The sequence below is a fragment of the Equus caballus genome, chromosome 3 (assembly GCF_041296265.1).
Source record: "Equus caballus isolate H_3958 breed thoroughbred chromosome 3, TB-T2T, whole genome shotgun sequence".
In the NCBI taxonomy this organism is placed as follows: Eukaryota; Metazoa; Chordata; class Mammalia; order Perissodactyla; family Equidae; genus Equus; species Equus caballus.
Window position 1 is genome coordinate 10,267,200 of NC_091686.1, and position 12,151 is coordinate 10,279,350.

At 39.5% G+C, this 12,151-nt stretch overlaps 1 protein-coding gene across 4 annotated transcripts in view; it reads right to left on the reverse strand.

The window, feature by feature from the left end:
- The window catches only part of CSNK2A2 (casein kinase 2 alpha 2), a 38,948-nt gene that overhangs the window by 19,440 nt on the left and 7,357 nt on the right, over positions 1–12,151 (reverse strand). For all 4 annotated transcript variants that reach the window (XM_070261897.1, XM_023637093.2, XM_023637091.2 and 1 more), the window contains exons 3-4: positions 7,685–7,786; positions 5,260–5,310 (exon numbers count right to left, since the gene is read on the reverse strand). In XM_070261897.1, the coding sequence (XP_070117998.1) occupies positions 5,260–5,310; positions 7,685–7,786 (153 nt within the window). The remainder of the gene's footprint in view (positions 1–5,259; positions 5,311–7,684; positions 7,787–12,151) is intronic.

The following is a 12,151-nucleotide window of genomic DNA, read 5'->3' on the forward strand; positions in this document are numbered from 1 at the left end:
CCAGGTGCGGACAGAGCACCGCTTCGCAAGCCATGCTGTGGTAGTGTCCCACGTATAAAATACAGGAAGATGAGCACGGGTGTTAGCTCAGGGCCAGTCTTCCTCAGCAAAAGGAGGAAGATTTGCAGTAGTTAGCTCAGGGCTAATCTTCCTCAAAAAAAAAAAAAGTAAACCTTGTTTCCCCAATTAAGGAAACATTATTGATTTAGTCTGTGAACTCATCCCCTCCACATCAAACCCTAATGGCATTAACAAGCCCTCAAGATACCCGCTGGTCAAGGCCCATTTCTATGTGAGTGGTTTAGAAACTCTCCACAGGTCAATACGGGACTACCACCTTCTCAATATGGAGCCCATTTGAGACGTCTTATCAATCTTAAAATGCCCAGGGGCCAGCCTGGTGGTGCAGCGGATAAGTTTGCACATTCTGCTTCGGCAGCCCAGGGTTCACTGGTTGGGATCCCGGGCATGGACCTATGCACCGCTTGTCAAGCTATGCTGTGGCAGGCATCCCACATAAAACCGAGGAAGATGGGCACAGATGTTAGCTCAGGGCCAGTCTTCCTCAGCAAAAGGAGGATTGGCAGGAGATGTTAGCTCAGGGCTAATCTTCCTCAAAAAAAAAAAAAAAAGCCTAAATGATATATTTTTACTTAAAATGCATATTCATTTTTATCTAGACACTTCCAAAGCCATAGAACACTGAGAAGCGTGTCTCAACAGAAACTTTTTCTACCTCAAAATGGTCCCTTAGCTTCCTTGAGACAATTTTTGAGTTTGGAGGTTTTCTGTAACTACTGCTTTGTTCCAACTTCTAAAGACTAGATTTTCCTATTCATTTCTTTGGAAGTTTTGCCTTTTGTTCTCAGTATCACCGCGTATCTTTTATTATTGCTTTGACATATATGAAGCATAACTGATAATTTCAAGGAGAAATTGACCAAACCAGTATCTCTACCATAAAATGAAATATCAAGGGAAAAAAATGAGTAAGGTCATAGAAGATCTGAACCAAATTACCAAGCTTGATATAAAAAATGACCAGGTACTAGAGTCATAAAGCAACCATCAACAAATTTCAGATAATCAACATTATACAAATCATGTTCCCTGGACACAGTGCAATCAAATTGGGAATCAACAAAAAAAGTATAATTTTTTAATTACTGGGAAACTTTTGAACACAGACTCTGTATGGTCAATTAGATGGCATTACTATACAAATACTAAATTTCTTAAGTGTACTAACAGCACTGTGGTTACATGGGAAAACGTCTTACCTAGTTTCAGTGCTAGCACATTTAGGAGTGAAGTATCATGATGCCTGCAGCTTACTTTAAGAGAATTTCAGCAAAGAGACAAAGATTAAAAGGGGAGGGTGGAGGAGGGAGGGAAATAACTGCAAACGTGGCAATATTAACACCTGACAAACCCAGGTGACCAACCTAAGGGTACGGATTGTGCCGCTCTTTCCAACTGCCAGTAGGTTTAAAATTTTTCATAGTAAAAAGTCTGTGGGAAAAAACCCAAATCCACAAGTTAGGAACCTGTACTTCTAATTTGAAAACCACATAGAAGTGAGTTCCACAACCATGGAATGTAGTAAAATGCTATTTGGGGTTGTGCAGACTTAAAGCAACTTACTGCCAATCAAGAAAGACAGAAACAGATCAAACGAGTTGACTTCAACTCAAGAAGCTAGGGGGAACAACCGTGAAAACTCAAGGAAACAAATTAAGGAAGGAAGAAAGAAAATAAGATAGAAGCAGAAACAGAATGAAACAGAAAAACTAACAAAAACAACATCTGAGCAATAAAACCAAATGCTAGTTCTTTGAAATTATTAATGAGATGTCTTAACTCTGATTTTTTAAACAAAGAGAAAAGGAAGTAAAGGCACAAATAATGCCACAAATGTAAAGGAAAAGAAAATTACCGACGGATGAAAGTTTTTAAGTACTAAGAGAATTCTATTAACAACTTTATGCAAATAAAATTGCAAGTGGCCAACCTTAGAAAGAGCTGTCATGCCAAGAGACTCTAGAAAATCGGGTGAACCTTCCACCCACAGCGTGTTTTAAAAAGCCAAGTGGAGCCCAAGTCTCCCCTGCCCCAGACGCCCACCGAGACGACCCTACTGTGCCCGAGCTTTCAGAGAGCAGAAAGGAAAAGCTACCCAACTTATTCTAGAGGGAGTATAACCTTGGCACCAAAATTAGAAGGATTCCACAATAAAAGGAAAGTATAGATCAAAATTTATTATCAATTGCATCAATAAAAAAATACCGAAAAGAACGGGCTGCAGGCTGTATCATTGTTGATTCACCCCGATATTAAACCAGGGACAAACCTTCTCTGGGTGACACCTTAAAACTAGTTAGTAATACTCTTAATAGTAAAATGAAAACAAAGACAAATTTCTCTAATAAGACAGACACAGTACAAAATAAAAAACCTGAAGAACACTAGGACATTAAACCAACTGATTACGCTATTTGTGGTCCGTCATACTATCTGGAAAAAAAAAAAAAGATTTTCCTGTCATGATCGGCTCGTCCACAAAATACACCTGCTACCTGACGTTTAACGATCTTTTAAGTTGGCTGAAACGGCATGGCCTGAACATTCAAAGGGGATCTCCAGTTCAATACAGCAGATCAAACACATCCTACCCCTGCTTCTTCCCGAAGCGCCTCTAAGATAGAGTAAAAGGAGGAGAGATTAGCTCACAAGAACTAAGAGAATGGAAGACAACATTTTGAAGCTAGAAAACAGATGTCCAGCTGACTTAGCAGAGCAAAAAAGCTGAAGATTCTGCCAACAGTAGAGGGGGTCCAGAAGCAAACGACTTCCAACTGAAGAATTACAGAAAGGCTCAGGAATTGGTAACCCCAGGTATCACTGAAAGGATAAAGAGACTGAGCTGAAGACAGGAAAATGAGTTAAAACCACCACATTGAGAACAGGGGAATTAAGTGAAAGTCTACGTGACACTAGCCACAGCTGTCCTGAATTTGAAGCTACTAAGATGCCCGCAGTCAGGCTGGTATCCTCGAGACAGGAGCTGACAATCAGTAATGAGTATTTCATTACTCTAAAATACGAGCATTCAAAAACCATGACATTTCAGACAACTGTAACAGAGACAAAACACACAAAAAAAGGACTTTGGAAGAAAAACAGAGAAAAGGCATGAAGAAGAAATCATAATGGGGAAAAAACCATATTCTCAGTGAGAAAATAGAAGATATTACATAAAACATGAAAGAACAGGATACTATTTTAAAAAGTTCAGAGAAGAAAATAGAGCTCTAAGACATGAAGTCCAACATTGGAATGAGTTCTAGAAAGTGAAAACGAAGAAGAAAGGGAAGAAAATCAGAGAATGTTAAAAATATTCTTCCGAAATGGAAGGACATGAGCATCTAGCCTGAAAAAGCCCAGTGAGTATCCAGAACAAAAGATGAACACGACCCATAGGAAGGCACATCACTGCGAAATTTCAGAGACTGAGAATGAAGAGAAATCCTAAAAGCTTTCAGAGGAAAAAACAAAAACAAAACCAGATGACCTAAGATGAAACCAGAGTGGCTATGCTGGTAACAGCGGAACAATCTCTTCAAAATTCTGAGGAAATTAGTATTATTACAACCTAGAATTCTATACCTAACAAACACATCAATCAGGAGGATAAAATAAAGATGTTTTCAGATATGCAAGCCTCAAAAAAACATTAATTTCCCATGATCCCTTTAAAGGAAGCTCCTAGAGAATGTATGCCATCAAAACATGCCCTTCTAAGAATAAGAAGTAAGATCTCTCTTGGGAATTAAAAACTGATCTCCTGCATGTTGTTAAATCAACAGAGCGGCCATCAATTTAAAAACACAAAATGCTGGGGTGAAATTCCACAGGTGTGGCTAGACAATCAGTAAAAACACATTAAGCAAGCTGAGGCACTGAAAGCGTAGGGATTTCACTATGAAGTCCCATTAAAACTGGCTTTTAAACTTTTGCATTGGGAAAATGTTTGGTTTCGTTAAAGCCTATTTCTCTAAGAACCGTACACATTCCCACCCATATACACCTGATAAACCTGGGGGATTCACAGCCAAAGTGCGATCAGCTCTGTCTATCAGCACAGCACGCCACCGGCTGAGCACTGCCATGCTTGCTAATGAAAAACCCACCCCAATTTTTAGAGTTCACTACTGATTTCACACTAACAAGGAAACTTGTTACATATGGGAAAAGCTAAACTGTATATAAAACTTGCTTACTGTTTTGTAAGTCATAATATTCTCTTTTGTCTGTTTTTCACTAACCTTATTTTAGAGTCGTTTTAGAGTGATTAAGAAAAATTAAACGTGAAGACAAGCTTCTTTTCTTTTCACCCAAAAGCATCACTCCTGATGCCAGCATTTTTCAAATGCTTATTTGTTTTTGCCCCTATCTTCCCTCACAACAAAATCACAAACCTTTTAGTCACTGACAGACTTATAATCACCTAACAGTTCTATAAATGCCCCTAAAAATCAACACCACGGTTTTGTTTTTATATTGGTTTTCATATAACACTCTACCATGTCCAATATGCCTGGCCCCGAAACCCTACCAGCAGTTAAGGTTGCAGTATTCCAACAATAAAAACAAACTCATGAAAAACTAGCTCAAAACCTTGCTTTTAGAAGAACGCTTCAAAGACTAAATTAATGTGCATTATAAATACAAGAAGTGTAAATAACCCAGGACAGGGCTTTTCTAAAGTACAGTGATTCTTAACTAGCTTTTCCATGTCATTTGCTTTGTATACAGGGTGCATAAACACACACACTATCTGACAGCTTGAGTCCAATGTACTGCTTCTTCTCACAGGAGCCCTGTATCTGTTTTATCACTTTCTGTCAGCAAAGTAAGATTTCTACAAAAATCAAAGTTAACATCTATCTAAAATTATGTGGGCTAATGGAGGAGTGTTATAGATGAGGCATTACCTTAGACCCATGAGGCATTACCTTAGACCCAGCCCAGCAAGTATTCCCAGAGTAAGCAAGGCAAAGGGTAATGAGTAATTTCACCAAAAGCAAGAACCCTGACCACTTTCTGCGCCCTGTACACATGCTACCAGGAATCCAATTTATGTCCTACTCTCGCCAATGGCCCCTCCTGGCCCCTTGTGTTCCAGAGTATCAACAGTACTTATCACCACCTCCTCATACCCCTCTGACCCCATGCCATAAAGAAAAAGTATATACGCACCTTAAAATCTGTATTATTGATATATTCAAATACCAAAGCTGGTGTCTTCGACTGCAAGAGAGAATATTAATGCTTTATAAGTATTCAAACAATAAATGTAACTGACTTCTGTCATACTGGCCCACCCCCAAATCTCACTTAGATGAAAAAGAGATTCACTCATCAGGGAGAGCCTATTAAGAAAGTATCCTCTTAAAATTTTATGTCTGGAATTTTCAGGGAAGTGGGTAGGGTATAGATGAAACAAAGCTGGCCACAAGCTGATTAACTGCTAAAGGTGGGTGATGTGTACAGGGAGGTTCATTATACTATTCACTTTACTTTTGTAATGGTTGACATTTTTCATAATAAAGTGTTTTCTTCCCTTACAAAAAGAGATGTATTCTCTAACCAACCTGTCAGTGGGCCTGGCACATTCTGTGAAGATTTATACTCTGCAGTGTTCCAGTTGCCAACTACTAAAAGAGTGGCATGTTTTCATCTTGGTTTAATGAGCCAGATGCATTTTACAGAACATCACAGGTCTTGGGTATCTATCATAGGTCCTTCAGGATCCAAAAGGAAAATAACCTATGATTATCAGTAAGCTGTAATGTGAAATTATTGCCTTGGCTAGAAACCATTAGAGAGTATCTTGCTTCACAAAGTAGACATGTTCCCCAAAAATATGTAATCAAGTATCTTTAAAGACTATAATCTTTAATGCAATGAGTACAAAATGTTCAATATTTCCTTGTGTAAATACAGATTTTCATATGTCAGGTTTACTTAAGTAAGGTAAAATAACACTAATTGGCAGTAATACATTTCCAAAATTGGGAGAAAAACAGGAGCTTAAAGGGTTGCAGAAGCAAAAAGATTTATTTTTATTTATTTTTTTCATTTTGGAAATTTTTATGGCTGGGAAGTTTTGCTCAAGGAAGCAGGTGAAAGCTACCTAGGAAACAGGCCACAATGCATGCATGCAGGTCTCTACCAAAACGAGCAGCAGTCCTGGTCAAAGGACTTCTCACTCGCCCAAGACTGAGAGTTTTATCAAGACCAGATCTCTCTACATGCTGGGAGCAGGCCTGTTCCCCTATAAGTCACGGGATGAGGGATTTCTGTTGGTTTATGTCCACTTCGATTTACCTGTGTTACAAATCATGTAAAACACACATATGTTTTAAGTAACAACTACAAAAACAGTAAGATGGGTATCGCTAAGTTGTTAAAAAAAAAAAAGGCAAAATGATGCTCCTCGTATAATACTATACTACTACTAGCTCACACTATAAGCCACTTTCAAAGGTTACGTAGTCCAGCGTTAGTCACTGTAAAATCAATCTGAGCTCATCAGGCTGGGATATATTTTTAATGCCAATTAGATAGAATCTAGCACAGAATCCTCCTTCTCAGTCTTTCCAGGGTCCAAAAGGAAAAACTTTCCTTATTCTTCAGTTCAACAATACTGTGTGATCTTGGGCGACTTATTTAACCTCCGTAGACTTCAGTTTTCTTATCTGGACAATGTGGATAATAACAGTACCTACCGCACTGGACTGTTGGGAGGATTAAATGATGTAATACAGTTAAACACTCACAACAGTGCCTGGCACACAGTAAGCATTCAACACATAATAACGTAGCCACTACATTATTATGAGGATGTCTTTAGCAGACAGAAGCAAAGATCTACTTCTTAAACAAAAAGCTTTCATGAGAGAACAGTGAAATATTTGAAGTAGAAAGGCGAAGAACAGAAATGGGATGGGAAGTGGTACAAAAAAACCTTAGCTAATAATAAACACTTGAGGTTAAGTTACTCCCCAGGGAGAGAAAACAGAATTAAACAGTACATCTAAAATGGCTAAAAATCAAGTATTTTTAACAAAAAATATTTCAGTTGTATCTGCACCTACAATGTGAGCCCTAATGATGGATGCTGAGTAAAGACTAGTACAAGAAACAGCAAGACTGCCTCCCCACGGGGTCTGTGGGGCTGTGACCTGCCAGTGCTCAATGTCAGGTGTCCACATAGAGACAGTCAATATTTCCTTCTGTAAATCCAGATTTTCAAATGTCAGTCTTAGTTAACTGAGGTAAAAGAATGCTTAACTGGCAGTAATGAGCTTTCAAAACTGGGAGAAAAGCAGGGGCTTAACGGAGATATTCAGCAAACGTTTGTGGGCTGAATCAAAATAAGGAGGTGATAAACCTGAGACAGGGATTTTTCTACATACACTTTTAGGTTCCAGAAAAGTAGCAGTGGCTATTTTATCATTGGGCCACCATAATTTTTTCAGGTTTTCAAAACCATTCGGTAGTGAAGACAATCAGTCATTCCCTCTATATAATGTTTCTCACTATTATTAGATTCTGTGTGTATGTCTCTCGCTCTCTCTCACACACACACTCTCCCCACCGCCCCCCAGGAGGCACCTACCACAGGGTCCTTCACAGTGTCAATCAGCTTAATGATATTCGTTCCACCACGAAGGTTCTCCAGAATCTTAACCTCTCGTTTTATCTTCTTTTTCTTCACTGGCTTAAATACACAAGAGTAATCAGAAGTGAGACTCCTTTTGAAGTTAATAAATAAAACTTTAAAACAATGTTAGCTAATCAAATAGATACTGCACTATCTTTCGCACAGCGTTATGTTAAAGAGCATGTCTAAATTACAAGAGAAAAAAGTTGAGATAAAATGGGCCTTTGAATAAGAACTTTTAAGATTAAGATAAATAATTTACAGGCTCATATAGCTTATGTGTCAGATCTTTAAGTAGTTACATTTAAGGCACTTAAAAATTCTGAACACCCATGTCATACTTTAAAAATAAAATGCTTACTAGATAACTGCCAAATGGAAAATGTTATAGCTCTGAACAGCTGTACATCACACACTCACAAATGGAAAAACTGAAACAAAATGGTGCGACACCTGCTCTTCCCACGAGTTCATGTAATTTTGTCTTCCAGAAGTGAAGACCAGTTCACCGACATCAAGTTACAAACTTGTTTCCCAGCTGCTGGCTCCCATTTCCTGTCACCACTCCCATTTCCTTAAGATTTAGAATCTGAAATCAGCACAGAGCCAGTAAAAGTCCCCAATAGATCCCATTCCTAGAGCAAGAGATGATGGGTCAGCAAAGGAGAAAACTGATCTCCAATGCAGCAGGGACTGAAACCTCTGCCACCTGCTAGCCTTTCAACCTGCTGGCGAGGAAAATTAGACATTCATCAGAAACATTAGCATTACACATGCTATTTCTTGTCTTAAATGGGTGAAAGCCTTTGAAGAACAAAAGTCATTCTGGAAAATCAGGCATTGCCCAATCGGTTCTGTTTCATTAAGTACTTAGAACAGTGACTGGCACATAGTAAGCACTCAATAAATGTTAGCTTTATTATTTTCAAGTTTCTAGTTAGTAGCAAATCATATTTCATCCTTACAAAATTCTTACGTAGTGGACTCAGCCAAGTTGAGCTATTTGCCCAGGTCACACAGCTAATAGTAAAGAGCTGGGGCAGGATTCAAATCTAGACAGCTTGACTCTGCAGGCCTCTCTCGGGCACTGTGCTTTCATTTCCCAAGTGTGGCTATGGGAGAAACGTAACTAAGGAAAAGAAGTATTCCATCACTGAGACACTTTATAATAGTACAGGCAGAGTCCAGTGGATTTGCCATGAAACAAGACTCAAAAAGCCGGAGTGTATGTGGTGGTGGAAGGAGGGAGATATAACACAGCCATAAGCCAGAGAAACCTTCGTCCTTTGTTGGTCACTAAGCTACAGCTTTGAACATACAACAAAACAGAGAGGGAGAAGATTACGAAACACAGAGCTCCTGCATCACCTGTAACAGGGTGCACAGTCAAGAGACTGGACTCCAGCTGCGCTCCTCCAAGCCAGCTGCCACAATCACGCCACTCCACTGTGTCAGGGTGCCTAGTAGAGCAGATCTGCCTACTGTGTCTCTTCCCCATCTCCACTTAGGAATCTTACTCCTTATTCCCCTTTCCATAATTAGGGAGCTCAATGCCTTGGGAAGATGATGCACTCAAACATGAAGTACAACTTGATCAAAAAACAGCTGGTTCACGGGGCTGGCCCCGTGGCCGAGTGGTTAAGTTCGCACGCTCCGCTGCAGACGGCCCAGTGTTTCGTCGGTTCGAATCCTGGGCGAGGACATGGCACTGCTCATCAACCACGCTGAGGCAGCATGCCACATGCCACAACTAAAAATATACAACTATGTACCGGGGGGCTTTGGGGAGAAAAAGGAAAAAAATAAAATAAAATCTTTAAAAAAAAAACCAAACAGCTGGTTCAGCAGGACAGACTACAAAACAAGTAGCCTGTAATCTTCAAAAATGTCACTATCACGAAACACACAGACTGAACAACTGTTCCAGATTAAAAGGGTATGAAGACTGAATGTAACCCATGACCTGGGATTTTCTTTTGCTACAAAGAACATTATAAGGGCAACCGGCAAATGAGAATGGGGGCTGTAATTCCCTAATAGCAGTGTATCAATGTTAATTTCAGATTTTTGATCACGGCACTGTGAGGTTATGTAGTCCTTTTTTTGGGGAAATACACACTACAGTAGGGATGACTGCAATTTACTCTCAAACACTTCAGAAACGTAAAATAAATATAATTATATAGATGTACATATAGTCACATGTCACTTAACGACAGTGACTATGTTCTGAGAAATGCATTGTTAGGTGATTTTGTTGTGTGAAATCACAATGTACTTACACAAACCTAGATGATATGGCCTAGTACACTCCTAGGCTATACGGTACTAATATTATGGGACCAATGTCATGTATGCGTCCATCGTTGAAAGAAATGCTGTTATATGATGCATGACTCTACACACGCACACAGCCGGCCCTCTGTATCTGCGGGTTCTGCATCTGAGGATCCAATAACAGTGGATTACATAGTACTACGTTTACAATCCGCAATTGGCTGAATCCGCAAATGTGGAACCCGCTGGAGGGCCAAGTAAAGGACTTGAGCATCTGAGGATTTTGGTATCTGCAGGAGGTGCTGGAACCAATCCCCCCCGACCCCCACCCCCTCAGATACTGAGGGACAACTCTGTGTGCGTGTGTGTGTGTATATATACATAAAAGAGAAAAGGATAAAGCAAATGTTAACATTTGAGAAATGTGGGTGAAAGATACATAAGGGAATTCTTGTAACTTTTCTACAAGTCTGAAATTATGTTAAAAAGTAAAAAGAAAAATAAAAGCTGGCTATCCTATCTACAAATTCAGCCAATGCTACCAGTATAGCCAATCTAAGAAAATTCAAGAGTTGTTATCCACTACTGGAAAGAAGTGACAAATCTGTGGGAGTGGTAACAGGGAAAAAAACTACCCCAGCCAGAAGCCTGTATACACCAAAAACCCTCCTCCCCACCCTGTGACAGTGCATTAGTAGAGGGTAACCCATTATTAAATAAGCCGCTTCTATGACAGAGCCCCAAAGACTTGCTCTGTTCTCCTGTTATTCAGCAACAGGTCAGGCAGGCACACCGTTCCCGGATAACCCAGTTAAGATTAAGATATCTTTCATTCTATCTAAAGGTAACAAATAGCAAGTGAAGCATATTTTGCTGCTCAATGGTCACCTGTCCAACAACTTCCCAGCCTAGAAATTGGGGACAGGAGGGCAATTCTGAAGGGGAACAATGGAGCCACGCAGCAGCCAGAGTCCTCACATACTGACAAAAAACCAAGAGACTGTAAAAAAGGAAAGTGACTGACAGCCCAGCACACCCCCCCATCCAAAGCATGGGCACCTATTCCCTACAGGAACCAGGCTATAAGTAACTCCCTGTAGCCTCAAGCTTATCCCTTTGAACCTGGGAGATACTAGAAAAGCTAAAAGACCAATGAGCTCCCAGAGAGTGAAAGTGATCACTTTAATTCTATAAACAGAACTAGGATTTGTAAGGGAGGACCCTTGGCAACTTAAAGAAACTCACTGATCACAATTTTTTACAGAAATAAGGATGCTCTGACCCTTTAGCCCAGTGTCTGCACTCACTCACCACCAGTTACACAAAGTGGAGAAAACACATACATTTCCATGACGATTTCATCACTTCATCCTGCATGCTAAGAAGTCTGTCCCACCTAAGGTTTATTTATTCCAATTCAGAGAATATCTGTTTAAAAAGATTTAACTGAATCAGTTTAGACGTTTTCCAAACCAAAAAAAGAGCTGTTTTTTTTTTTACTCAAAATATAGTAGGTAAAATGACAAAAAGCTAAAAGAAGAAATTAAAGTATTAAATCAAGTTTCAATAATAAACGAATTTTGGCACACACCTGGAGAGAATCTTTTAAGGGAAAAACCTCATTTAAAATTTTCTGAGGAAGGGAGGGAGGAAGGAAGAATCTTTCCAGGTTTCTGCTCACATGGTAAAGAGTCCCAGCTATTCAGAAGAACATGTTAAATGTAATCCAAGAGTAAGGTACTTTTTCTCCTCCCTATTCACCAACATTAGAAAATTTTAAAACAAAAGACAAATTTAGTGACGAACGGCTTGGAAACGCAATAGTTGATAAAAGTCAGTAATCTGTCCTATTTATTTGCTTAGAGCTGATTTTTAAAGAGCCAGATCTGAGAATGATTTCAACCAGTGGGGTAAATTGCAATTGAATTTGCAAACTAACATCTACCATGGGCACAAGAACTATGACCTCGATAAATCCCAGCAAATATTAACAGGCAAAGTCCCGCTGAAATTTCTTTCCAAGCGCAACTGAACTGATCAATCCAGGACAGGCAGGAATACAGCTTAGGATTTTCAAATCCGGGATTACTTTTTTTTTTTTCCCCTTTTTCTCCCCAAAGCCCCCCAGTACATAGTTGTGCATTT